Source organism: Dryobates pubescens, chromosome 25 (assembly GCF_014839835.1).
Source record: "Dryobates pubescens isolate bDryPub1 chromosome 25, bDryPub1.pri, whole genome shotgun sequence".
Taxonomy (NCBI): domain Eukaryota; kingdom Metazoa; phylum Chordata; class Aves; order Piciformes; family Picidae; genus Dryobates; species Dryobates pubescens.
The window spans coordinates 5,864,598-5,892,319 of record NC_071636.1 but is presented as its reverse complement, the minus strand read 5'-3'; the positions used below and the strand labels follow the sequence as shown (position 1 = coordinate 5,892,319).

The 27,722-nt window shown below is 57.1% G+C and overlaps 2 protein-coding genes across 2 annotated transcripts; one reads left to right on the top strand and one right to left on the bottom strand.

The window, feature by feature from the left end:
• Window positions 1-371: 371 nt before the first annotated feature.
• On the bottom strand, window positions 372-7,276 carry MMAB (metabolism of cobalamin associated B). The gene is made up of 9 exons (XM_054173284.1): window positions 7,206-7,276; window positions 7,048-7,127; window positions 6,852-6,945; window positions 6,015-6,072; window positions 4,434-4,506; window positions 3,418-3,515; window positions 2,391-2,455; window positions 1,327-1,386; window positions 372-584 (listed from the first exon to the last, which is right to left on the bottom strand). Exons 1-9 carry the CDS (start codon window positions 7,274-7,276, stop codon window positions 497-499), a joined length of 687 nt encoding a protein of 228 aa, XP_054029259.1. The 3' UTR covers window positions 372-496.
• A 254-nt stretch (window positions 7,277-7,530) lies between these two features.
• Window positions 7,531-25,419, top strand: MVK (mevalonate kinase). Its single transcript, XM_054173013.1, has 10 exons — window positions 7,531-7,664; window positions 7,751-7,898; window positions 8,927-9,074; window positions 10,540-10,695; window positions 15,426-15,529; window positions 16,591-16,636; window positions 18,475-18,565; window positions 20,365-20,481; window positions 24,387-24,540; window positions 25,259-25,419. Exons 1-10 carry the CDS (start codon window positions 7,587-7,589, stop codon window positions 25,408-25,410), a joined length of 1,194 nt encoding a protein of 397 aa, XP_054028988.1. The 5' UTR covers window positions 7,531-7,586; the 3' UTR covers window positions 25,411-25,419.
• Window positions 25,420-27,722: the final 2,303 nt, after the last annotated feature.

Below are 27,722 nucleotides of genomic sequence, written 5' to 3'. Positions count from 1 at the left end.
GGTTTCTCCTCTTAGCTCCAAAGTCCTGTCAGAGCCTTCCCACAGCACCTGCCACTGCCCAGAGAAGTGAAGACATCCCTAGAAATCAATTCTTTGGAGTTCGTGGAGGTCTCCTGCCCCAACTCCAACCCACAGCCAACAGTCACAGAACGGTAGGGGTTGGAAGGGACCTCTGGAGGTGGAGTCCAGCCCCCTGCCACAGCAGGTTCACCTACAGCAAGTTGCACAGGATGGCTTCCAGCAAGATTCTGGATGTCTCCCAGAGAGGGAAGCACTCTCTGGGCAGCTCTGCTGCCATCACTGTAGGGCTAGCTGGACAAGGCCCAGAGGACAGAACAGCTCCGTTCCTCACGGGACTTAGGAACACTGAAGCAGGAAGTTCTTGGCAGCTCCCATTTCCAGCCCAGGCTCATTCTCCTGCCCTTCCTTGATGAGAGGAATCAGTCTGCTGGATTTAGCTTCCCATGAGCAAGGGCACAAAGATTCCAGCTCCCAGTTATGGGTCAGGCTTTATATAGATCTTCTCTTCCTTCCCTTCCTTCATGGCAGCGTAGCGTGCCAAAACGAAGAGGTAGTCGCTCAGCCTGGGGACAAAGGAAAAGCACTGAGACCACTTCTGACTTCAGCTGTGCTTGCATCCAGCAATGCTCAGCTCCTCAGCAAAGCACATCTGCTTCCAGCACAAGAATGCAGGGTGAGGGAAGGCAAAGGGGGACCACAGGAGGAGCTCGTTCCAGAGTGGCTTCCGCCGCTCCCTCAGCACTGCAGCAGTGTCTGCCAACACACAGGCCCTGCAGGGATGCTTTTGAACAAGCTGCTGGGTCAAAGTCCACAGATCTCATGGAATCACAGAGTTGTTTGGGGTGGAAAAGACCTTTAAGATCAGCAAGTCCAACCATTCTCTTAAGTTTACCAGGTCTAGTCCTACACCATGTCCCTCAGCACCACAGCTCCGTGGCTTTTCAACACCCTCCAGGGGTGAGGATTCAACCACCTCCCTGGGCAGCCTCTTCCAGTGGCTGAGAGCCCTTTCAGTGAAGAAGTTTCTTCTAGTGCCCAACCTAAACCTCCCCTGGTGCAAATTAAGGCCATTTCCTCTCATCCTATCACTTGTTAGTAGGGAGAAGAGACCAACCTAACTCCAACCTCCTTTCAGGGACTTGCAGAGAGCCAGGTGGTCTCCCCTCAGCCTCCTCTTCTCCAGAACTTATCTTGTCCCACAACTGAAGGTTCTTGAGAGCTCAAACCCCAGAGTCTGATCCCAAGACTAAGGGCACAACACTTCAGCACACAGAGAAAGGGGCTGGGATTACTGTTTTGGTTTACCTGTTTAAGTATTTGGCCACATTTGGGTCTGCTTCCCCTGCTTGAACCAAAGGGACCACGCTAGGAAAAGAGCAGAGATGTTGGACTGCATTTCACTTTCTAGCTCTGAATGCACAAAGGATTTGCTGGAGCACCAACCTGCACCCCCCTCCCCCCCCAGCCTCCCTTGGAAGCCCCACTCAATACTGAGAACACTTCCCTTCCCCAGGGGAATCCATCTGTGGTGGGTTTTAATGAGGCAACTGAGCTTTGTAACTCTTCTGGAGGACTCCAGCTCAGCTCCTCTCCTGCCCAGGTACCACTGAGCAAGGGCAGCAGTCTGCAGGATCCTTGTCCTTTTCTGCAGGTAGACAGGGACCCTTCTTTTGTGGAGGAGGCAGAGCTGCTCCTCACCTCCCAGCTGGCCTACAACCCTCCTTCCAGCTTGTTTCTGACCCCAAGCCACTGACTGTGATGTTAGGTGTTTGGAGATGACGCTGCTCCAGTGTATCCTGTCAGAGGAGCAATCCCCCCAGCAGAGCAGATCCACCAAACCACCTTCCTGCACATCAGCAACTTCAGCAAAGCACCTCCAGCAAGCCAGAAGTGCTGATGAGCAGGTTCAGGAAGTCATTTACATAAGGAGCAGACAAGACTTCTTCTCCTACAGCCCTTCCACCAGGGGAGTTTTTGTCTCTGACAGCTAAGTGGGACAAGGTGGGTGTGGGCAGGAACATCTTGAAGCTTCCCTGATCTCCCATCTGCCAGTGCTTCTGTGTTTGCCAGCCCCCAAACACAGTTAGCAAACCAGAGAGGGGAGCTGCACACATTGCTGCATCTCAACAGAGAGCTGTCTGCTCCTCTTCTGCAGCTCTCAGCTGCCCCAGCTGAGGGGAGGGGAGGGGAGCGGAGCAGCCTTGCCTTTCGCTGACTGCACCGCTGGAATTCGACTAATCCACACAGAGAGGCTCTAGCTGAGCACAACACAGCCATGGCTGACTGCTCTGCCTGCCATGGTTTGCTCCCTCTGTAGTGTCCTGATGACCTTTTCCCCAGTGGCTGTGACCCTCCAGCCCCACACTCACCACCTTTCAGCTCGGCGGCAGACGGCTCGGCACAGGTGGAGAGCGGCGCTGCTTTTACCTCCCGACTGCAACAACAGAGAAGGAGCTCAGCAGCCCCTGTGAGCCCCACACACAGAGCCAGGCAGCTCCTCCTGCAGCCACACCACAGCTGGGCACACCTCCCACACCCATGCAGCTGAGCCCTGGGTAAGGGCTGAGCAGCTGGGAGGAGATGGCTGAATGCTGTGGGAATTTAAGCTCAACCAGGTCCTTCTCGCTGCATTTCCTCTGCTGTTTGGGCAAATACTGGCCTCACAGAATCACAGAGTGCTAAGGGTTGGAAGGGACCTCGGGAGATTATCCACACCAACCCCCCTGCCAAGGCAGGGTCACCTAGGGAAGGTCACACAGGAACACATCCAGGTGGGTTTGGAATGTCTCCAGAGACGGAGGCTCCACCGCTTCTGTGGGCAGCCTGCTCCAGGACTCCCTCACTCTTAATTCAAGGAGTTCCTCCTCATCTTTAGAAGAGCTTCTTATATTTCACTTTGTGCCCACTACCCCTTGTCCTCTCACTGGGCACCACTGAAAAAAGCCTGGTGCCATCCTCCTGACACCCACCCTTGGAGTATTGATCAGCACTGAAGAGATCCCCCCTCAGGCTGCTCCTCTCCAGCCTGTAAAGCCCCAATTCCCTCAGCCTTTCCTCCTCACAGAGCTGTTCCAGTCCCCTCTGCATCTTTGCAGCCCTTGGCTGTTCCCTCTCCAGCAAGCCCCTGTCCTTTTTGAACTGGGGAGCCCAGAACTGGACCCAGTACTCCAGCTGTGGCCTCACCAGGGCAGAGCAGAGGGGAGGAGAACCTCGCCGGACCTGCAGGCCACGCTCTTCTTGATGCACCCTAGGATGCCATTGGCCTTCTTGGCCACAAGGGCACACTGCTGGGCACACTGCTGCTCACAAGGTGTTCTGACCCAGCAAGTGGCAGAGCTGATGCACCCTAACACAAGAAGCTCTCTGCAGGTGGCAAGAGGCACAGGCAGGACCTACCGGCAAGATGAAAGCTCTGAGAGGAGGAAGCTGCTCCGAGTAGCTGTCAATCCACTGCTCCAGCTCCAGAATGGGCTTCTCACTGAAAGATGTTCTTCCTGCAGGGCAAAGAATCAGCTCAAAGAGGTGCAGAAGGCACTCAGCCTGCAGACAGAGCTCTGCTTTGCTATGTTCATGGCCTCGAGGTGCACCAGGGGAGGTTTAGATGGGTATCAGGAGGGATTTCTTTCTTGCAAGAGTGGTCAGGCATTGGAGCAGGCTGCCCAGGCAGGTGGTGGAGTCACCATCCCTGGAGGTGTTCAGGAAAGGAGCAAATGTGGCACTTCAGAGCATGGTTTAGTGGCCATGGAGGTGTTAGATAGAGAAGGTTGGACCTGATGTCTCTAAGAGGTCTTTTCCAACCTAAATGATTCTGTGATTCTAAGGAAGCATCCCAAAAGCTCCCTCCTGCTGGGGCAGGGCTGGCTGCTCGTTCAGCAGCTGTGCCTTGGTGCCAGGGCTGGGGCAGCACTTAAGGGTCACATAAACCTTGTGTGACTTCATTCAGCACCCAGACACACAGAGCAGCCCCAGGGCAGCCTCAAATACCACACAGCAGAGAGAAGAGCATCCCCAGCAGCAGGCTGGGACAGGATGGCTGTGTTCCAACTGCGATCCCAGGGAATCAGAGCAGCCTTCCAGTACCTGAAGGGGCTACAGGAGAGCTGGGGAGGGACTTTTTACATGTGATAGGACAAGGTGGGGGGATGGCTTTGAGGTGGAAGAGGGCAGATTGAGACTGGAGATTAGGAAGAAATTCTTTGCAGTGAGGGTGGGGAGACACTGGCACAGGCTGCCCAGGGAGGCTGTGGATGCCTCCTCCCTGGAGGTGTTCAAGGCCAGCACTGGATGAGGCCTTGAGCAACCTGGGCTGGGGGAAGGTGTCCCTGCCCATGGCTGGGGGTTGGAACTAGATGCTCTTTAAGGTCTCTCCCAACCCAAACCACACCACCCTATGAACTCTTGGGGGGGCTTACTCAGGTGAGCCTCCCTGGCTGAGGAGAGCGGTGTGGCGAGGTTGGAGCCCACATCCTGCAGCATGCACTGGACCTAGATGTGGCAATCAGGACACACACAAACACAAACAAGCACTTTCATTAAGCAGCCTTTGATGCTCCAGTACAAGTGCAGCAAGCTCTGGGAGGTGACAGCTGGTTGTGCTGATGAAAGAAGTGCCGACCCCTTGTTGTTCATCATCCCCTGCCTGCTGGCAGGGGGGGGATCAGGTAAGTGCTCCCTAATTGCTTGATGAGAAGCCAGCTTAGTGCCTGTTCCTCTTTTCACTGGCACATGAAACCACCCTGGCTGACTTAGCAGAAAGCAGACTGCTCCCATCATCTGTGTTAGGACAGCAAACCAGCCACCTCTGGAAGAAAAGCAGTGACAAAGAGCTGCCAGGCAGCCCTGGCTTGGTGGCACGACCGCTTCCGAGAGGAACAGCTTACCACAGCCTGGGAAAGCTTGGCATGAAGAGGAGGCTCCAGGGAGGCCTTCTGGTGACCTTTCAGTGCTTAAAGGGGCTGAGCAGAATAAGCTGGGGACAGGCTTTTGAGCAGGCCCTGGTGTGACAGGGCAAGGGGGGATGGTTTGAAACTAAAAGAGGGAGATTCAGAGTGGAGAGAAGGGAGAAATGTTTGACGCTGAGGGTGGGGAGAGCCTGGCCCAGGGTGCCCAGAGAGGTGGCAGACATCCTATGCCTGGAACCACTGCAGATGAGGTCATGGGGCTGTGAGCAGCCTGCTCTAGTTGCAGATGACCCTGCTGACTGTTGTGGGGCTAGACTACATGACCTTGAAAGCTCCTGCTGCATTCTTGTGCAGAGGGAAGCTGACCAGCAAAGCTGGCAGAGGGCCACAGCAGGACCTGCCTCCCATGGTGGTGCCCAGGTGCTTGCTTTGCCCCAGTTTCACATCCAAGGCTAGGTGACAACAAGAATTCTGACCCTAACCCTGTACAGCAGCAGGTCTGAAGAAATTAAGATGTGTTGGTCTGTCCCTAACCAACCAATTGATCTACCACTTTCCTTCTTGGTTAATGAACTTTGTTTCACGTTGTCCCTGCATCCCAGCAGGGTGTGGGTTGGAAGGGAGCTCTGGAGGTCATCCAGTCCAACCCCCTGCTCAAGCAGGGGCACCCACAGCAGCTTGCCCAGGAACACAATATCCAGGTGGCCTTGGAAGCTCTGCAGAGAAGGAGACTCCCCAACCTCTCTGGGCAGCCTGCTCCAGGCCTCCAGCACCCTCACACCAAAACATTTCTCCTCCTGTTCAGATGGAGCCTCCTGGGTTCCAGTTTGTGCCCACTGCCCCTTGTCCTGTCACTGGGCAACACTGACAAGAGCCTGGCTTCATCTCCTTGGCCCCCACCCTTTAGAAATTGCTGGGCCTTGTGAAGATTTATCAAGAGAGCAATCAAGGGTCAGAGTCTTCAGTAGTGATTTACTTCAAGACTAAATTTATTAAGTCCTTGTGTGCCAGGGGGAGCACTGAAGGGTTTAGGAACACATTTCAATAACACAGAGGCAGTGACTGCACTGGCTGAGGATTATCAATACTCACTTTGTGAAGTTGTTCAAGGAACTCATGGCCCTTTTCACTGCTAAATTCACCAGCCAGCCTAGGGTAAAAAGCAAACAAACCAACCCCCCAAAACCAGATTTAGCTGGAAATGAAAATGTTACCACCATTGTGTGTGTCTTGCACATGAGTAACAAAGATTCTGGACACACCTGGCTGGCTGTCAGTGCCACCCTCCAGAGAAGTTTCATGCAAACACTGAAATCATCGTGCTTGGAAGAGACTTTTCAGCTCATCCAGTCCAACCCTTAACCCAGCACTGCCAGGGCACCACTAAACCATGGCCCTCAGCACATCTTCATGGCTCTGAAACCCCTCCAGGGATGGGGACTCCACCACTGCCCTGGGCTGCCTGGGCCAGACCTTGACAACCCCTTTAGGGAGGAAATTGTCCCTCATAGAACAGAGTTAACCAGGTTGGAAGAGACCTTTGAGATCATCGAGTCCAACCTATCATCTAACACTAACTAATCAACTAAACCATGGCACCAAGCACCCCATCCATGTCCAACCTAATCCTCCCCTGGGGCAACTTGAGGCCGTTTCTCTTTGTCCTATTCCCTGTTACTTGGGGTTTGGCCCAAAGTATATTGCCTTCCCTCCTGCTGGGTGCTGGGGGAACTTCTTAATGTTAGAGGAAGCCCTGCAGACGCCCACAGCAAGGGGGCTGGGATGATGTCTCAAGGCCTGTGTGCATGTGGAGGGCCTGGGTTTGGCCTGCCTATGGCCAGGGCTCTTAGGTGAGCCTAAGACATGGCTGGGCCTCCACAGACCCTCTCTACCCAGCACCGGGAGGGGGTCCTGCGGCAGGGGGATTACCCGATGGCCGAGCTCAGTTCATCCGTGGCTCCCAGGGCTTCGAAGATCCGGTCACCCTTCGGCCTCCGCTCCCCGGTGAAGGTGCTGGAGAAGCCTTTGGAGAAGGCCCGGGGGTGTGCTCAGAGGCCGGGCCTGGCCCGCGGGGTTCAGGCCGGGCCCTGCCGATGCCTGTGTCCCCAGCACCCCCGGTCACTACCTGCGTCTCCCGTCTTCGTGTAGATTTTTGGGGTGCGCTCGCTGCGGGGGCGGCGCTCGGAGGGGCCGCTGTCGGGGCCGCTGTCGGGGCCGTGGAAGAGCAGGCCGTGAGAGGGGGACAGTGAGGCCGGCCCTTTCCCTCCCGGACCCCGCACTCACCTGCCCGCCCCGCTCCGCTGCCGCCGCCCCAGCGCTCCGCGCAGGCCTCGGCTCGCCGCCGCGACCGCCATCACCCGCCACAGCATCATCCCTCCCGGCCGCCGTAGCCACGGGCCCTCGCGTCTTGACCCTCCGCGGCCACCGTCCCTCCCCTCGCTGTCACCCCAGCGCCGCACCACTCCATGCTGCCGTCTTCTCATTGGCCTCTATCAACTCCCGCCCACGCCAGAAGCACTTTTATTGGTTCAAAAGCAAAGAGGGCGGGGCAGAGCCCGACTCCTATTGGTGGGCGACGCTGTCAGTCTGAGCGGCTGCGGTCTGGCAGCCGAGCCGGGGGTGGCAGCGCGGGAGTCTCTGAGAGGCTGAGTCCTGCCGGGCGAGATGTGGGAGCGGAGCTTGGTGCTGTCCGCCCCGGGCAAGGCGATCCTCCACGGGGAGCACGCCGTGGTGCACGGCAAGGTAAGGGGCCCGCCGCCGCCCGGGGGTCCGAGGCTCCGGCCCGGCTCCCCTTCTTGTCCCCTGAGGCCTTTTCTCCTCACATATAGGTGGCTTTGGCCGTGGCGTTAGACCTTAGGACCTTCCTCCGGCTGAGGCCCTGCAGGGAGGGCAAGATCTGTGTCCGTCTGCCCGGTGTCGGACTTGAGAGGAGCTGGGACACCCTTCGCCTCCAGGCTCTGCGCAAGGGGTTTACAGGCAAGCAAAGCTGGCAGGGAGAAAACGCTGCCCGGGTGCCTCGTGGGGCTCTTGGTCCTTCTGGACAGCTTCTACCCTGTGACTATGCTGGGGAGGCCCCCCACGAGGTGACTGCACTAGGACCCCTCAGGGTTATTTCTTCCCCCTGCAGAGTGTTGCTTGGCCTTGTTGTCTCTGACCATGCTCAGTGTGTGTGTGACTAACACGGCCCTGCACACCCTGTGTCTCTTGTGACCTGCCTCATACTCTGGTACCAAGAGTGGCCCTCACTGTGGCCTTCTGTTTCAGGTTCCCAGGGACTTGTTCTACTCTGCTGTAGCTCAGGCAGTGTGGTAATCCATGCAGGAGCCAGACAGGGACCACATCCGGGGGTATTACTGCTGGTGGGACAAGGGGAGGGGTCTCCCTGAAGCTGGCCTGAGTTGAGGGCTCTCAGGGAAGGCAGGGATATGAGGCCTGTTTTCCTGCCTCTTTTCCTGCCTCATGCCAGCCCATGCTGGAGTTTGTGTAGCATCTTGTGCTAAGCAGAGCCTGCTGGCTGTGCTATTTCTTTTGGGGGCATCTGGCATTAACTCCTGTGATCCTCACGACCACTGTTTGCTTAGTAGAAGGCAGAACAAAGTCTGAGCCAGAGCACTGGCAACCTCTTTCAGCACTGACCAAAAGTCCTCTCACCCTGATGCCTGCTCCTGGCTCTTTGGAGTCCAGACTGGTGTAAAGTGCATCAGAATATGTCTTCCTCTTTGATAAAGAGTTTGTGACTTGCCAGGTTTTGCATAGTGATGGGTGGGTGCCCTGGGAAGTGGTGCTGGAACAAGCTGCAGGTGGGGAGGGTGAAAACTCTGGGAAGCTTGCCTTTTCCCTTATCATGAACCCACAGGCAGGAAGTTTGCAGGGGAAATCTGCCATTAGATCAGTCTGTTTCTGCCTGCTGGGAGAGGAGATGTTGTTGTTGTAAATCCTTCTTCTAAGCTTCCCAGTTCCCTGGTTTCCAAGGGTTTTAACTTCTCCCCTGCTTGCTTCCATAGCTGACCTCGATGGCTCTAAGGCCCCCAGCACAGAGCAGCTGGAGACACTGAGGGAGTTTGCTGGAATTGCTGCCAGAGCCTCAGCTCCTGAGAGCCTTGCTACTCTTGCCTTTCTTTATATGTACCTGGCTATTTCAGCTAAGCATGGGTAAGGCTCCCTTCCTGCCTCAAAGTAAGCCTCCTGTCTTGACTTCTGTTCACTCCTTGCTCCACATGAAGAAACCCAATCTTTGAGGCAAGGCAAGGAATCACCAAGAATCTTGGCTCACTTCAGTTCTGAGCACCTTGGGGGATGCTGTTTGGTGGGGGAGGGGGTCCCAAGCAGGTGGCTGGGAATAATATGCTGCTGTTTAGACTCTGAGGTGTTTAAATCAGAGCAGTTCATCATCAGAAGCAGAGACAGACAGCCTTGCCTCCAGCAGGCAGCTGAGTTTGTCCTGGATGAGGTTAGAAAGACTGCTACAGAAGCACACCATGCTCACTAGCTGAGCTCAGTCTGGTCTCTCTTCTGGACTGAACAGTCCTACAAATGTCAGAACTTGGGATAACCACAGCTCAGGGCTGCCCCAGCTTCTGAGCTTGACCAGCACTGTTGATACCACCAGTGGAGGTTTCTGGACAAGGGGCTCAGGTCAGCACCATTGTTCTTGTGAAGCTGTTCTACCCCACAGCAAGTGACAGGATGAGAGGAAATGGCCTCAAGTTGCCCCATGGAAGGTTTAGGTTGGACATGAGGAGCAATTTCTGCCCTGAAAGGGTTGTCAAGGCCTGGCCCAGGCTGCCCAGGGCAGTGGTGGAGTCTCCATCCCTGAAGGGGTTTCAGAGCTGTGGAGATGTGGTGCTGAGGGCCATGGTTTAGTGGTGCCCCTGGCAGTGCTGGGTTGATGGTTGGAGTGGATGACTTGAAAGGTCTTTTCCAGGCTAAACAATTGTGTGTTTCTTTTTTAACTCAAGTCAGAACCTGCCCTCAATGTTCATCACAGAGGAATCAGAGGTTAAAGAGTTGTGATGTGCTGCTGCAGCCTGCTTGGCTTGACAGTCTCCAAGCTGCTTGGTGACAGCAGTGGGGCTGTCATCAGCCTGCTCTGAAACCATCAGTTCAGAGCTCCTGTCACTCAGCAGCCTGTGAAAGCTCCTGGGTTTGATGCTGGGGGCTGAAACCCAACCCAGGGGCAGGTCAGTGGGGGAAAGGGGCAGGTGTGCCTGTTTCATCTTCCCCACTGGCTGTAACCCTGCATCCCACTGCAGTGCCAAGCTGGTGAGAAGGTGAAACAGGGGTATTTATGAGGGGGGAGTGGGGGAAGGTTGGGGATATTTATGCTTCACTTAGAAGGGTCCCTTTGTGGAGCTGCTCAAGTATTTAGTTCCTGAGTGCCCCTGCTAGCAGCTTGACAAGCTGTGCTAATCACAGCTCCAATTCAGCAGGGCTTTGTTCTGCCACAGTGGCTTTAGTGAGGCCACTCAGCTGCAGGGACCCAACCCTGCTGAGCCCCATGTGAGTGTGGTGCCTGTGCATGTGCTGATGGTGCCAGTTTCCAACCTGCCATCCATCCTGACTGGCATCCTGATGGAGTTCTTGTGCTGTTGTCACAGCCTGTCTGTTTCTCTTTCAGAGATGTTCCAAACCTGGACCTAGTGGTGTGGTCCCAGCTGCCCACTGGAGCAGGGCTGGGTTCCAGTGCTGCCTATGCTGTCTGCCTGGCTGCAGCCCTGCTGACAGCCTGTGGAGCCATCTCCTGCCCTCTGAAGGAGGGAGAGTCCACAGCCAGGTAACTCATTGCATCAGGGAGGCCTCCCTCCATGGCTCCCCATGGCCCAGCTTTGCTTTTACCTGCACAGATTGTGGCCCTGGCCCCTCTCTTGGTCTCTCTGGCTAACTCATAGGCTGTGGCACCCTGAGCCCAGCTCCTTTCCCTTCTGTCCCTGCCCTGGGCTGTGGCTGCAGTGGTGGCATCCTGAGCCCTGCTCCTTTCCCTTCTGTCCCTGCCCTGGGCTGTGACTGCAGTGGTGGCATCCTGAGCCCTGCTCCTTTCCCTTCTGTCCCTGCCCTGGGCTGTGGCTGCAGTGGTGGCATCCTGAGCCCAGCTCCTTTCCCTTCTGTCCCTGCCCTGGGCTGTGGGTGCAGTGGTGGCATCCTGAGCCCTGCTCCTTTCCCTTCTGTCCCTGCCCTGGGCTGTGGGTGCAGTGGTGGCATCCTGAGCCCTGCTCCTTTCCCTTCTGTCCCTGCCCTGGGCTGTGGGTGCAGTGGTGGCATCCTGAGCCCTGCTCCTTTCCCTTCTGTCCCTGCCCTGGGCTGTGGCTGCAGTGGTGGCATCCTGAGCCCTGCTCCTTTCCCTTCTGTCCCTGCCCTGGGCTGTGGCTGCAGTGGTGGCATCCTGAGCCCAGCTCCTTTGCCTTCTGTCCCTGCCCTGGGCTGTGGCTGCAGTGGTGGCACCCTGAGCCCTGCTCCTTTCCTGTCCTCTCCTGTCCCTGCCTTGTGCTCCCAGCAGCAGAGAGCTGCCCTGTTCCAGGGCTCTGACCTCTAAATCATTTCTTTACAGTTTTCCTCTCTTGATCCAAGCAGCTGGATGCAGGCACTGGGTCAAACTTGCCCCACTTCCCTTGGCCAGTGTAGGACTTGGGCTGGAGCAGACCTCATTCTGCTCAGTGATGCTTTTCACTTTCCAGCTCAGGCGCCTCTAAATCCCTGCACTCTCTGAAGTGAAAGGCTTAACCCCCCCCAAAAAAGAGCTTTATTTTGCCAGCCCTCTAATGGAGTTAGTTGTGTGTGTTTGTTTTAGATCCTCTGATGCCTCTCTATCCCTGAGCATCTTCCAGGTTTTGCTTTTGACTCCTCCAGTTTTGGATCCTTTCTGGTTTGGGTTTTTTTTCCCCCCTGTGTGTTTTCACATGGATTTCTTCCCCCACCCCCCCCCCCACTTTGCTACATTTCCTCCTGATCTCCTGCCCAGATTTCCCCTTTATCAGTGGCTGGTGAAAGAGAATGTCTTTCCTTCTGCCCTTGGAGCTGAGCTGGGTGTCTGAGGGGGCTCTGTGTTAGGGACTCCTCTGGCAGCTGGAGCAGCAGAAGCCTCCATTGTGCGCTCCGGGGCCAGGTGCAACTTTTCATCAGTGGATCCTTTTTTTGGGGGGCAGGGGTTGGGGCTGAAAGTGAGACAGCATGAGGAGGGGAGTGATGTTGGGGGGTGGGGAGGAGACCTAGAAACACAATCCTAGAGCAGAGCAGCTTATCCTTGGCTCTGCAGCCGATCTCGCCACGGGGCGAAACGAAAGAGCAGCGCGGATGCCTCCGTCCCCCGCTCAGCCTTCAGCTTGAGCACAGCCTCTTGGTTTGCTGTGTTGTGGTGGGGGTTTTTGATTCCCCTGGCAGAGCAGAGGGGGAAGTGAGAGATGGGGGGGTGTCAGACTTCAGAAGGCTGGGCTGTTGGGGTTGGGGAGGGGGGTTTATGTCTGCTGAAGGTGGCAAGAAAAGAACAGCGCGCCGCGCCGCCTCCCGCGCGGGGAGGAGTCGCAGGCTCCCAAAGAGGATGAAACCCAAGTGGTTTGCAGCAACCTGCACTGCTATTTTGAGGAGTGCCAGTGTGAGCTGTTTGCCTGGATGCCTCTCAGCTTAAATATTGGCAACTGAAATGAAAGGTGTGTGTGTATGGGGGTGGGGGAAGGATAAAGATGTTCAGCTGAGGCCCCGGGGAAGCGGGGATTTAAAGGCGGCGGCGGCTTGCCAGCCAAGCAGGCAGCTCTCAGGCCTTCTGCCTCGCCCTGGCAGTGGCTGCTTTGGTTTCACAGGGGGTGGGATGGGGTTTTTCTTTGGCCATACCTCGTGTTTGTGCCCCTGCTCCATGCTCTGGTTTGTGAGGAAAGGTGCTGAGGGGACTGGAACAGCTCTGAGGAGGAAGTGGTCCAGTCGTGAGGTCGGTGGTGCCAGCTTGGACTTGATGATCTTTGAGGTCTCTTCCAACCTTGGTGAGCCTGTGAAAGGCTGAGGGAATTGGGGCTTTGGGGTCCAGAGAGAGGAGCCTCAGGGGGGAATCTGATCAATACTTCAAGGGAGGATGCCACCAGGCTTTTATCAGTGGTGCCCAAGGCCAGGACAAGGGGTAGCAGGCACAAACTGGGACATAAGGAATTCCATCTGAAGATGAAGGGGAACTCCTTGAATTTAAGGGGGAGGGAGCCCTGGAGCAGGCTGCCCAGACAGGGAGTGGAGTCTCCATCACTGCAGACATTCCCAACCCCCCCAGACCTGTTCCTGTGTGACCTTCTCTAGGTGAACCTGCTTTGGCAGGGGGTTGGACTGGAAGATCTCCAGAGGTCCCTTCCACCCCCTACCATTCTGAGCCCCACAGCCTGCTGGCTGTGTGCTCTTGCTGCACCAAGCAGCAGCTCTGATCCCTGCAGAGGCTGGGACTGATACCATGGTGCATTAGGCTGCTGGAATGGTAGCTTGGCACACATGCTGCGTGTCTGGACTGCAGGGCAGGCAGTGCTGCCTACCAGGGGAGGCTCAGAGGTGGGCATTTGGGTGCCTGTGTGAGTTGGAGTGTGTCACAGCAGGGTGCAAGGGGGTTAGGTCTCTGCCCACCTGTATTGAGCTTCCTTTAGGGTACCAGGGTTTGAGATGCTGGAGAAGAGCAGCCTGAGAGGGGATCTGCTCAATGCTCTGCAAGAGCTAAAGGACCTGTGGGGAGCAAGAGGCTGGGGCCAGACTCTTGTCAGCAGTGCCCAGGGACAGGACAAGGGGCAATGGGCACAAACTGGATCCCAGAAGGCTCCATCTGACCAGGAGGAGAAACTTCTTTGGTGTGAGGCTGCTGGAGGCCTGGAGCAGGCTGCCCAGAGAGGTTGTGGAGTCTCCTCCTCTGCAGAGCTTCCAAACCCCCCTGGCCCTTGTGCTCCTGGGCAAGCTGCTGGGGGTGCCCCTGCTTGAGCTGGGGCTGTGGGCTTGATCTCCAGAGGTCTCTCCCAGCCCTACCACGCTGGGATTTTGTGTAATGCTCCATGCCGAGGGACTGAGTGGGTGGGTTTGAAGTAGACTCTGGTGAGTTGTGGGGGTGCCTGCCTTACAGGCCTGGAGCCAGTGGGGTGTTGAGAGGGATGCTGAGGGAGGAATCGCTGCGCTGGAAGTGCAGGGAAGTGGCAGCCAGCAATTGCTTTGTCACTGGCAGCTCGCTGTTGGCTTTTTGTGTTGCTGCAGCCCCTTAATTAGTGTGTTCAGGCAGGGGCCTTGATCCTTGCCGAGCCTGACCCAGCACCAAACGCTTCCTGCCAGCATTTCAACTCCTCCAAGCACTTCCCCAGTTTGTGTGGCTGCTTTTTCAGGCAGCAGCAAGCCCCAGTTTTGTGTTTTCAGCACAACACCTTCTGGATCTGCATTTGCTTCCCGTCTGTGCTTTTTAAGTGCCAGCACCCGGTGCTAATCCCCTCACACAAAGAAGAGAAATCAAAGCCTTTTGGAGATAGTAAACCAATTCTAACTGCACCTTTTGACCCACTTTGGGAGGCTCCTGTGGCTGCAACGTGTGAAATGCAACTCTTGACTCTGCCCTTCTCACATCCTGCCTGCCATAAACACGCTCAGCTGCCCGCCGCTGGGCAGGGTCTTAGGTCAGGGTGTGTGGAAAGAGGCCAGTGTGGAGGAGGTGGGGATGGGTCTGGGCTTGTGCTCAGGTCAGTTTGATCTTCACTGGGCCAGGGCTGGGATCTTCTCCGTGGATCTGCTCCCTGCCTGGCTGCCGGCCGGCGGCGGGAGCGCCGGGCAGTGGCTGTGCCCCGTGGTGCCGTGGAGCAGAGCCGGTTCCCCTGGTGGGGCTGGCTGTGTTCCTGCAGCCTGCCTGGCAGAGCAGTGCTGGCAAATGGTGAGACCTGCTCTCCACTGAAGGGATTTGTGGTGCTGCTAGCCTTGTGTAGATCCTGCTGCATTTCTCTGCTTAGCACTGGGGAGGCCCCACCTGGGTTTGGTTTCAGGTCCCTCAGCCCAAGAAGAACATTGAGGGGCTCCAGAGCAGGGTAACAAAGCTGGTCTGGAGAAACAGGGCTGCTGAGGAGCAGCTGAGGGAACTGGGGTTGTTCAGCCTGGAGGAAAGGAGGCTGAGGGCTTTTGGCTCTCTGCAACTCCCTGGAAGGAGGTTGGAGTGAGGTGGGGGCTGGGCTCTTCTCCCAAGACAGGACAAGAGGAAACAGCCTCCAAGTTTCCCCAGGGAAGGTTTAGGTTGGACATGAGGAACAATGTCTTCCTCACAAGGGTTGTCAAGGCCAGGCTGCCCAGGCCAGTAGGGGAGTCCCTGTCCCTGAGAGGGGCTTCAGAGCCCTGGAGCTGTGGTGCTGAGGGCCATGGTTCAGTGGTGGCCTGGCAGTGCTGGGTTAAGGGTTGGCCTGGATGACCTGGAAGGTCTTTTCCAACCTGAACAGCTCCCCGATACTGTGATCCTCTGCTGCTTCTCACTGTTGCTCCACACCTGCTGGTTTCTGTTGTGTGCTGGATCATTTTCTTGCCTTTCAGGTGGACAGAAGAAGAGCTGACTCTGATCAACACCTGGGCCTTCCAGGGGGAGCGAGTGATCCACGGCACCCCCTCAGGCGTGGACAACGCCGTGGCTACCTGGGGTACGTCTGTGTGCTGCTCCCTGCCGCCGAGCAGGGGCTGGCAGGGCAGCAGCCACCTCTCCCTCCTCCACTGCAGAGTGTGCCTCAGCTGTGGGAAGGGCTTGAGCAGATGCCACAAGTTGCATTTCTGCCAGCACCAAGGTTGGGTTGGGATGGGATGGCTGCGGGGCCAAGCCTGGAGCGGGTTGCTGAAGTGCAACAGAAGCTCCCAAATTCAGGTCCCCTGAGTGGAAGGAATCCATCCCTGTCTTGTTTTGTCCCATCTGGAAGCTGGGACTGGAGCCAGCTGGGTTGCTGGGGACTTGCTGCAGTAACACTTGAGCTCAGTGTCGTCCCCCCCCAAGGCAGGTGCCATGGGGGGGCAGAGACCCTGCTGCACAGAGCTGCTGTTTGAAGACTGCGGCGTGAACAAAGAGACCGAATCCTGTCCCACGCAGCAAATGCAGTTGGACAGCTGTCATTTAGCTTCAATTAACAGAGACCTCCAAGTGCTTTGGAAGTGTCCTTGGGGACTTTTAATAATCTTTCTAATGAGACCTAATCACAGTGGCTCTCTGAAAGTGGGAGCCAAGTGAGGCATTCCTCCTGGACAATGAAATTCCCCACCGGAGGCCGGGCTGCCGACGGGAGCGCGCCCGGCCGGGCCGGCCTGAAACCTGCCTGCTTTGCCTTTGCCCCAGGCAATTGCTGCTGCCTTCTTCTTAGCTATATTTCCACCCCCACCCCCCAGTGAAGATTTAATGCTGCCCAAACTCTTCCTTTTGCCTTTTGAAAAGCCAAATCTTTCATGTGCTCTTGGAGGAGAGGAGAGCGAAGGGGAGCGGCAGCAGGTTAACGACGTCCGGCCAGAGCCTCTCATTAAGTCAGCTGGGCTAGGCAGATTCATGCTGTCTGAGAACATGGCTCATTTAGCTGGTGTTTCTTTGCAATTACTGTCATATGCTCTGGGTGAGGTTCTGAAGATGAAAGACCTTCTGTCTCTTGTGCTGGGTTTCCTCTCTCTCTCTCTCTCTCTCTCTGCTGGCTGTTGCCGCCGAGACAATGCTTGTGCTTTACTTTAGGTGGAGCCCTGCGATACCAGTCAGGCAAAATCATGCCCTTAAAGAGGTAAGGCTGCAGGGGGAAAATAACACTGGGCAGAGGAGGGGGAGGGGGTGGGGGGAGTGGAATTTGGCTGCACCTGGAATGCTGGGTTCAGTTTGGGGCCCCTCGCTCCAAGGAGGGCTCCAGAGGAGGGCAGCAAAGCTGGGGAAGGGTCTGGAGGACAGGGCTGGGGAGGAGCAGCTGGGGGTGTTCAGCCTGGAGGAGAGGAGGCTGAGGGGAGACCTCACTGCTCTCTACAGCTCCCTGAAAGGAGCTTGCAGTGAGGTGGGGGTTGGTCTCTTCTCCCTAGCATCAGAGGATAGAAGGAGAGGAAATGGCCTGAAGTTGTGGCAGGGGAAGGTGAGGTTGGAGAGGAGGAAAAAGTTCTTTGCTGCAGGCATTGGCACAGGCTGCCCAGGGAGGTGGTGGAGTCCCCATCCCTGGAGGTGTTCAAGAAACCTGTGGCCATGGCACCTGGGGCCATGGTGGTTGAGTTGAGGGTTGGATTCAGTGATCTTAGAGGTCTCTTCCAGCCAAAATGATTCTTTTACTGAATCCTAGAGGCTTTGGGGGGGGCTGCAGGGGGTGGGAGGTGGGTGGATGGCAGATCACCAACAGCATGGCAGAGGGCTTTGTAGCCAGAGCTTTGCCATGGGTGTGGGTAGCTTGAGTGTTGCCTTGGTCTGGGGTGGAGGGGGGAACAATGCACTGCTTGGTCATTATCTGACACGAGCTGAAGGCCTTGCAGAGGATCAATATTAATTTCATGGCATTATGGGCAGCAGGAGCAGATCTGCTCCTGGCAGCAAATGACACTGCAGGGAAAAGGTGGGGGGTGGAGGGGAGGGGGAATCCTCTTGCTTCACCTGGTGGTGGGGGAAGGACTGGGTGGGGGGAAAAAATAAAGGGCAAACCAAAAAAACCAAGCTGGGGGAGACAAAGCCAAGTCATGCCTGGTCCCTCCTGCCACTGGAGTCTGGTCTGACTCCATTAAAACCTTTCCCAGTGCATGAAATTGCTCTGTTAGCAGTTAATGGCAACTGGCTGGGCCTGTGGAGAGTATTTCAAAGGGGAGAATTTGCTTCAAAAGCATGGATTTCAGTAAATATCTTGCAGTCCTATTTATAGCCCTGCTCCAGTTGTTCCTGGTATCCAAGAGGAACAAGGCTGAGCCCAACCAGCACTTTAGCACCTGCTTAACTGTCTTGAAGCTAATAGGACTCCTTCATCTTGAGTGTCTGGCTCTCCAATGGGCCTTGGGAGCTGCAGGAGGGGCTGTGGCTGGGCCTTGGGAGCTGCAGGAGGGACTGTGGCTGGGCCTTGGGAGCTGCAGGAGGGACTGTGGCTGGGCCTTGGGAGCTGCAGGAGGGGCTGTGGCTGGGCCTTGGGAGCTGCAGGAGGGACTGTGGCTGGGCCTTGGGAGCTGCAGGAGGGGCTGTGGCTGGGCCTTGGGAGCTGCAGGAGGGGCTGTGGCTGGGCCTTGGGAGCTGCAGGAGGGGCTGTGGCTGGGCCTTGGGAGCTGCAGGAGGGACTGTGGCTGGGCCTTGGGAGCTGCAGGAGGGGCTGTGGCTGGGCCTTGGGAGCTGCAGGAGGGGCTGTGGCTGGGCCTTGGGAGCTGCAGGAGGGGCTGTGGCTGGGCCTTGGGAGCTGCAGGAGGGACTGTGGCTGGGCCTTGGGAGCTGCAGGAGGGACTGTGGCTGGGCCTTGGGAGCTGCAGGAGGGACTGTGGCTGGGCCTTGGGAGCTGCAGGAGGGGCTGTGGCTGGGCCTTGGGTGCTGCAGGAGGGACTGTGGCTGGGCCTCAGGGGTTGCAGGAGGGGCTGTGAAGACAAAGGACAAGGAGATGTCTCTTGTTTCTTCCAGGGTGCCAATGCTGAGGATCTTGCTGACCAACACAAGAGTCCCTCGAAGCACCAAGGTGCTGGTGGCTGGTGTCAAGGAGAAGCTCCTGAAGGTGCAGTGCCTGTGTGCTCTCACAAGGGTGGAGCCTGCCCAGGGAGGTTGTGGATGCCCCCTCCCTGAAAGTGTTCAAAGCCAGGCTGGACTGGCCCTCGAGCAGCCTGGTTGAGTGGGAGGAGGCCCTGCCCATGGCAAGGGGTTGGAACTAAAGGATCTTTAAGGCCCCTTCCAACCCAAACCAGTCTCTGGATCTATGTGTGCTGCTCTGGGGTGGGGAGATGACCCTCACAAGCTCAGCTCTCTGTGTGGGATGCAGGTCTCATGGTCAGTGTTCCTACCTGCTGCTAGCTGGGGCTGCTCTGGGGTGGGGAGGTGATCCTCACAAGCTCAGCTCTCTGTGTGGGATGCAGGTCTCATGGTCAGTGTTCCTACCTGCTGCTAGCTGGGGCTGCTCTGGGGTGGGGAGGTGATCCTCACAAGCTCAGCTCTCCTTGTGTGGGATGCAGGTCTCATGGTCAGTGTTCCTACCTGCTGCTAGCTGGGGCTGCTCTGGGGTGGGGAGGTGATCCTCACAAGCTCAGCTCTCTGTGTGGGATGCAGGTCTCATGGTCAGTGTTCCTACCTGCTGCTAGCTAGGGCTGCTCTGGGGTGGGGAGGTGACCCTCACAAGCTCAGCTCTCCTTGTGTGGGATGCAGGTCTCATGGTCAGTGTTCCTACCTGCTGCTAGCTGGGGCTGCTCTGGGGTGGGGAGGTGACCCTCACAAGCTCAGCTCTCCTTGTGTGGGATGCAGGTCTCATGGTCAGTGTTCCTACCTGCTGCTAGCTAGGGCTGCTCTGGGGTGGGGAGGTGACCCTCACAAGCTCAGCTCTCTGTGTGGGATGCAGGTCTCATGGTCAGTGTTCCTACCTGCTGCTAGCTGGGGCTGCTCTGGGGTGGGGAGGTGACCCTCACAAGCTCAGCTCTCTGTGTGGGATGCAGGTCTCATGGTCAGTGTTCCTACCTGCTGCTAGCTGGGGCTGCTCTGGGGTGGGGAGGTGACCCTCACAAGCTCAGCTCTCTGTGTGGGATGCAGGTCTCATGGTCAGTGTTCCTACCTGCTGCTAGCTGGGGCTGCTCTGGGGTGGGGAGATGACCCTCACAAGCTCAGCTCTCTGTGTGGGATGCAGGTCTCATGGTCAGTGTTCCTACCTGCTGCTAGCTGGGGCTGCTCTGGGGTGGGGAGGTGACCCTCACAAGCTCAGCTCTCTATGTGGGACTGCAGGTCTCATGGTCAGTGTTCCTACCTGCTGCTAGCTAGGGCTGCTCTGGGGTGGGGAGGTGACCCTCACAAGCTCAGCTCTCTGTGTGGGATGCAGGTCTCATGGTCAGTGTTCCTACCTGCTGCTGGCTGGGGCTGCTCTGGGGTGGGGAGGTGACCCTCACAAGCTCAGCTCTCTGTGTGGGATGCAGGTCTCATGGTCAGTGTTCCTACCTGCTGCTAGCTGGGGCTGCTCTGGGGTGGGGAGGTGACCCTCACAAGCTCAGCTCTCTATGTGGGACTGCAGGTCTCATGGTCAGTGTTCCTACCTGCTGCTAGCTAAGGCCCAGCTGCCCTGGGGATAGGGGATCAGCTCAGCTCAGCTCCTTTCCTGCAGCACTTGCCACAGAACTCAGCAGTGTGCAGCCAGGGCAGGAGGAGTTCCTTCCTCTGGGCTCTTCTCCTCCGCTTTCTGGCGCTTGGAGCAACTCGCCAGCCTCTGCAGTGGGTTTGGCTGTGAAGGAGCAGCCCCAGGTGGGGGGGTGGGGGTGAGCTGAAAGAGACTGGGACCAGTTTCCCCAGTAGCAACCACTCTGCTGCCATCTTCCCCCTCAGTTCCCTGCCATAATGCAGCCGGTGCTGGACTCCATCGATGCCATTTCTCAGGAGTGCCAAAGCCTTCTGGAAGCGATGCCTGCAAATCCATCCCCAGAGGATTACTCTCTGCTGGAGGTAAGGGGCTTGGTCATCAGTAGTTTTAGATCCTGTTGGACATCAAAATGTCATTTAAAGAACATTAAGGCCTCAGGAAACAGAAAAACAAGAAGCCCAGCCAGCAGGAAATGTTCTGAGTGAAGCCACAGGCTGTGTGTGCTGCTTTCAGTGCTCTTCCTGGAGCCAAGGGGCAGAGTCATGGATTTCTTTGGCTTGGGAAAGCTCTCTGAAGAGCCAATCATTGCCCTAAGACCACCATGGCCATCAAACCCTGGCCCCAAGTGCCATGGCCACAGGTTTCTTGAACAGCTCCAGGGATAGGGACTCCACCACCTCCCTGGGCAGCCTGTTCCAGTCCCTGACCACTCTTGCAGCAAAGAAATTGTTCCTCCTCTCCAATCCAACCCTCCCCTAGCACAATTTCAGGCCATTTCCTCTCCTTCTATCCTCTGATACTAGGGAGGAGAGACCAACCCCCACCTCACTGCAAGCTCCTTGCAGGGAGCTGTAGAGAGCAGTGAGCTCTCCCCTCAGACTCTTCCAGGCTGACCAGCCTCAGCTGCTCCTCCCCAGCCCTGTTTCTCCAGACCCTTCCCCACCTTTGTTGCCCCACAGAAGATGCTGATGGGCACCACAGTGGTGCCCAGGGAGGGAGGGAGTGGCCCTGGTGCTCTGAGGACCTGTGGCTCTGGTGGTTTTGTTTCCCTTTGCTGTGGAACGTGGAGTGAGATCAGGCCAAGGCACTGCACCGAGGGCCAGCCACGCTGGCTCTGGCACTCACTGGCTGTGAACCAGCTGCTTTGTCATTGCCAAGGCTGGAGGGAAGAGCAGAGAGCCCAGCAGGCCCTGGTTTGTGATGGACTGGTTAGGAGCCAGCTCCCATTGCTCTGCACTCATTCTGGCTCCAGAGGATAACAGACAGAGTCGTGCCCAGAGCTGCCCTGACGTTGATGCATGAGGTGCATGCAGAGAGCTGTGTTTGTCTTGGCTTTGGTGGAAGCAGGAGAGGCTGCTGGGGTGTGGGGGGAGCATGCTTCCAAGGGGAGGAAGCTGGTTTTTTGCAGTGCTGAGCTAGCTGGAATACCAATTGATGCAACCATGGAGTGAGGATGTGTGGCAGCTTCCCAGCTGAGGCCAACCTGGCCTGGCACTGGGTGCCAGGTGGCTTGGGCAGTCACCAGCCAGTTGGTACCAGTGAGGCAGTTCCTTGCTGGCATCTGAATCCCCACCCCTCAGGCCTCCCAGAAGGACCTCTGCCTGTCCTTGCTCTTGCTGGCATGCTGTCACCTCCACAGCCATGAGCATGCTCCAGGAGAGGGCCCTGGGCTGGGACAGAGCTGCTGTCCCAGCTCGGTGGGAGGGCTGCTCTTAGCAGGGGGCTGCTGCAGCTTCTGGGAGCTGGTGCAGCTTCTCCTCTTCACTCCAGGCTGCATGGGAATGAGCTGCTGCTGGCACTGCAGCAAGGAGGGGAAAATCTCCCATGGGATTTACAGCAAAGCCCTTCTGCCCCCTTCACACCAGGATGGGGGGGGGAGGGGGTTCACTACCTATCAGGCTGGGATCCACCCTAGTAAGGGCTGAACTGGCATTATCTGAGGGAGATGTGGAGTCATTGCAGCCCAGCTTCAGACAGCTCCTCTCCACTTCAGTGCTTTATTGCTCAGGCTGCTGGGGAAGAGGAGAGGAGGGTTAATTTGAGGGGTGCTTTGAGGTCCTCCCATGAAAGGTGCCAGAGCAGCCTTGTATACAAAGCCCAGGCAGCAGTGCTGCAGTGAGCAGGTTTCTGTCTTGGATCTGTTCTTGTCTTGTGCTTGAGGAGCCCTGGGAGGCAGAGCTGATGATATGCAGCAGATAGAGAGAGATTTATTTGGCTGTTTTCTGAGATGTGCAGCTCTGGACAGGGTTGTGTTTGAACCATGGAACTAGTCTAGTGTGTCATAAGCTGTCATCAGACTCCTGGCAGGTTTTGGATCAGGAGATGACAGGTGTCTTGGATCATCACAGGCAGTGCTGTGCCCTCACTCAGGCATGTCAGGAGGCCTGGAGATGGACGTGTGTCCAAGCCAGCACAGGGCTTGTGATGGATGGGCTCTGCCTGTGCCTGCCACCTTCACCTCCTTGCATTTGTTTGGAGGGGGTGCAGAAATGCTCTGGAGAGGGGCAGAGGAGGTCTCTCTGCACGGTCCCCTCCTGTGTGGGGTTGGCAGGAGACCCCTGCAGAGCTGAGGGGTGCTGTGACCGACGCCTGCCAGCTCCCTCCCGGAGAGCTGGGAGCTGCTGGAGGGAGCACAGGAGCCACTCTGGGGCTGGCTCCCTGCTTGTGACACCCTCTGGGACAGCCACCATGCTCTGGGGAGATCACAGAATCCAGCATGGGGGAAGTTGGAAGGGAGCTCTGCAGGTCACCCAGGGGCACCCCCAGCAGCTTGCCCAGGAGCACAATGGCCAGGGGGGTTTGGAAGCTCACCAGAGAAGGAGACTCCACAACCTCTCTGGGCAGCCTGCTCCAGGCCTCCAGCAGCCTCACACCAAAGGAGTTTCTCCTCCTGTTCAGATGGAAGCTCCTAGGTTCCACATTGTGCCCCCTGCCCCTTGTCCTGTCCCTGGGCACCACTGAGAAGTGCCTGGCCCCATCCTCCTGCCCCCCACAGCTCCTTCAGCTCTGGCTGAGCATTGATCAGCTCCCCTCTGGGGCTGCTCTTCTCCAGGCTCAACAGCCCCAGGGCTCTCAGCCTTTCCTCCTCACAGAGATGCTCCAGGCCCCTCAGCACCTTCATAGCCTCCACTGGGCTCTCTCCAGTAGCTCCCTGTCTCTCTTGTACTGGGAAGGCCAAAACTGGACCCAGGGCTCCAGATGTGGCCTCACTGGGGCAGAGTAGAAGGGGAAGAGAAGCTCCCTTGACCCCTGCTCACTCTCTTCTGAATGCCCCCCCAAAAGATGAATGTGAGCTGGGTGTCCCAGGGCAGCATTACTGAGACTGGGCTGCTGCCATTGCTGCTGAGCTGGGAGGACACTGTGGGGTTTGAGGGCCTTGTGATGATTCCTGGCCCTGCCCCAGGCTCACTCTGAGTGTGGGTCAAGCTTTTAACTCCCACCTCTGTGTGGTGCTGTCCATCCTCTGGGCCACTTGGGCTGCAGTGCCACGGCAGCCTTCTGCAGGACCAGCAGGCTTGTGGCTGGCTGGAGCAGCATGGCACAACCTCAGCTCACCAGAACTGCACAGCTCTGCTTGGAGGACTCTCCCCAGAGGGAGGACCCTCTCGAGCTGGGTGCCAGGTTCCCAGCATGGTGCCTGGGAGAGGTCCCTTGGCTGGCAGCCCAGGCCCTGCCCAGGAGGAGGGGGAAGTGCTGCACGAAGCAGACGTTGGGAGGTGGCTCCATGTCATGTCACCTCAGCAGCCAGCATCTGGCTGTGTCAGAAGGCCTCTGGATGTAGCTCAGCTGGAAGGGCTGCAGAGCAGGGCAGGGTGACAGCCAGGCCTGAGGGATGCTGGCTTGGTGCCTTTCCCACAGCCAGCAGCTGGGCTTGCATGGTGTCCTGCTCTGTACTGCTGTGGCAGGGGAGGGGTGAAGTGGTTGGGAAGCACCAGCAGCAGCTCTGATTTGGCACCTGAAATACATCCCCCTGGCAGCCTGTGGTCGTCAGGGTGTCCCCAGGAGGCCCAGAAGCTGCTGTAGCAGTGGCACTGTGATGGGCAGCAGCACCACAAGGGAGGGAGGAGAAGCTCCAGGCTCAGACTGTGGCCTTGACCTTGCTGCCCTGGGTCTCTGGGCTCTGAGATGTGGTGAGGGGTGAAGTCCCTGCAGAAATGAGATGGGGAAGCAGGGCAGCTCCTCTGCACCCCCCTGAGGAGGGAGCCTCAGGTGTGAAGAGCCTCTTTGCTGCAGTGTGCTCACCTAACCCACCTGTGGTTGCCTTCAGGAGCTCTTTGACATCAACCAGCACCACCTGAGCGTCATTGGAGTCGGCCACCCCTCCCTGGACAGGCTGTGCCAGGTGACAGCATCCCATGGGCTGCACAGCAAACTGACAGGGGCTGGTGGAGGTGGCTGTGGCATCACCCTGCTGAGACCAGGTCAGTAACCTGCTGCTCACCCTCAGCATCCTTCCCCTCTTCCAGCGGGATCCACTGTGGGAGCAGAGGGATGCAATGCCTCCCCCTCCTATGGCTGTGGTGGGATCACAGACTCCCAGCAGGGTGAGGGCTGGAAGGGAGCTCTGGAGATCATCCAGTGCAACCCCCCAGCTCAAGCAGGGGGCACCCACAGCAGCTTGCCCAGGAGCACAATGGTCAGGGGGGTTTGGAAGCTCTCCAGAAAATGAGACTCCACAACCTCTCTGGGCAGCCTGCTCCAGGCCTCCAGCAGCCTCACACCAAAGAAGTTTCTCCTCCTGTTCAGGTGGAACCTCCTGGGTTCCAGTTTGTGCCCATTGCCCCTTGTCCGGTCCCTGGGCACCAATGACAAGAGTCTGGCCCCAGCCTCTCGCCCCCCACAGCTCCTTTAGCTCTTGCTGAGCATTGAGCAGATTCCCCTCTGGGGCTGCACTTCTCCAGGCTGTTGTTTGACCTTTGGCCACAACCACCTATGTCTTGAGCAGAGTTGGCCCCATCCTCTTGCTGGCTGGGGAGCCAGGGCAGGGGTGGGGGACAGGGAGCAGAGCAGCGTGGTGTCACGCAGGGCTGGTTCACTGCTGCGCGTCAGACCTCCAGGGCCTGCTCCGGGGGGCACACCACCGCCTGCTTCAGGCTCCTTGTGATGTCTAACCGGCTGCTCTTGCCTTCCTCTTGGCAGACACCTCCCTGCTGGCCATGGAAGCAGCCAAGGAAGACTTGTGTGCCTGTGGGTTTGAGTGCTGGGAGACCAGCATCGGGGCGCCGGGGGTGACCCTGCACTCCTCCTCCTCGCTCAACGCCAAAGTGCTGCAGGCGCTGGGCGAGAGCTGAGCCGCCGCCGCCGCCTCTGGCGTGGCCCAGCGCTTGGCACTGCATCCTTGGAGCCACAGACGTGCCTGTCCCGATGCCTGGAGCATTCTCTCCCGCTCCTCTGCGTGGCTGAGGGTCTCCAGACACAGGCATGGAGGCAGTTTGGGGCCTGGTGTTAGTGGGAGCGGGGCTGCGGTGAGGGCCTGGGAGCAAGCGCTCGCAGCAGGGCTGCTTGCGAGTTTAACCCGGGCTCTCCAAACCCTGTTTGGAACTGACTTCGCTGCTGTGCTAATCCCAAGGGGCAGGAGGAGAGGGTCTTGGCTGGATTCCAGCAGGGATAATGGCACTTGGCTTGGTTCTCCTGCTTCTGATGCATGTGGTGTCTCTTCCCTTCTCCCCCGCTGTCCCTGGAGGGCGGGCAGCGGAGGTTGGCAAGGTGGATGCGCCGAGCGCTTTGACGTCTTGGGGTGAGAAGCAATCTGGGCAGCTCAGGGCTTGACACTCAGGGTCTCCTGGACTTCAGGGGCAACTTTTAAATACAGCTATGAATGAGAGGGCTGGATAATTAAAATGAAAGCTCCAGCACAACTTGAGTGACGTGGTCACTGGTCTCCCTCTTTCCCTCTCCGATCAGCGGGGTCCTGCAGCCTCTGGTTTCTGTCCGTGTGCTCAAAGCCTGGCTCAAGCAAGGAGGTGGATACAAGGGTAAGGAGGTGGATACAAGGGTAAGGAGGTGGATACAAGGGTAAGGAGGTGGATACAAGGGTAAGGAGGTGGATGAAAGGGTAAGGGCAGAGAAGTTTTACTTCTGCTTGTAGTAGCTGTTGTGGGATCTCTCATGCTGCAGCCTTAGAAGAGCGCATCCTGGTGCTGGGTAGATTAGCTGTGCCCTGAGCAGGGTGAGGGGAGGGGGTTGAAGGTGAGTCACTGATGGAGCAAGCACAAATTGGGTTGGTTTGAGCTAATTACTTTGAAGTAGGACCAAAACAAAAAGAGCCCCCCCACAAGCACCTCCTCAAGAGCTGATTGCAACTTGCAGTTGGCTAACCATAAGCTCTGAGAGTACTCAAACTTCTTACAGCACTGGAAAGGCCTCTGAGATGTTAATGTTGCCCCCCCCAGAACTGAAGGGAATTGGCAGGGCAGTGCCTGAAGCCAGAGCATCTTCCAAGTGAAAAAAGCCAACTTGTGGTGGCTGTTGCCACTCCTCTACCTGCCAAAGAGGTTTTCTCCTCACTCCGTTTGCAGAAAGGGGTAGAGGGGGAGGGTTACAGCACAGCTCTGCTGAGGAATTGCTTCAGTCAAAGCTGACTAATCAATCAGCAGAGGTGGGGAGCTGGCCTTCCCCTTCCAGGGATAAAATCAAGCTCCTGTTGGAGAAGTGGAGCCTGCAGCTAGCTCTCAAATCCTGGCAGCCTGATGACCAGCCTCAGCTCCCTGAGCAGGTGGGGGAAACTTGTCTCTGGCTTTCAATAAACTGATGGGGGATTTTTGTGTGCAAAGTGTTCTTTGATAATCAGGCAGGCTACAAAAGGAGGAAAAGCACCTTACACTGCTTCAAGGGAGAGGGGAGGGGGGGGTGGGGAGAAAAACCCACCACAACAAACCAGGTTTCAGATGCTGGCTTCCTTACATGTCTAATTACAATTCCAATTTGCATCCAGGAACAGCTTTACACTAATCACAAGTCAGAAAGGCTGATAAATAATTTAGCATTTCCTAATACAGTGTAATCAATGTGAGGAGCTGGGAGCAGGCTGATGGTGTCTGTGCTCCCAGCACAAAGAGAGGCTGGGGCTGGAGATGGGGGGCGAAGAACCTCCACATCAAAAGAAGGGGGCTGGGGCTGAGCCTCCTCAGCTGCCTGCTTTGGGAGGCAGCTCCACAGCCAGGCTATGAGGCTGGAGGCAAAAAGGTTGGTTTGCTGCTTTCAAGCAGTTAAAGGGGGTGAGGTGAAAGGGTGCAGCCTGGCCAGCAGGATGAGAGAGGTGGTTCTGCCACTCTGCTCTGGTGAGACCTCCCCTGGGAGTACTGCGTCCAGCTTTGAAACCCCTTCAAGGAGTGAGGACTCTACCACTGCCCTGGGCAGCCTGGGACAAGCCTTGACAACCTTCAGGGGGAAGAAATTGTTCATCATGTCCAACCTAAACCTCCCCTGGGGCAGCTTGAGGCTGTTTCATCTCATCACTTGTTCCCTGGGAGAAGAGCCCAGGCCCTGCCTGGCTCCAGCCTCCTTTCAGGGAGTTGTAGAGAGCAGTGGGGTCTCCCCTCAGCCTCCTTTTCTCCAAGCTGACCAACCCCAGTTCCCTCAGCTGCTCCTCACAAGACCTGTT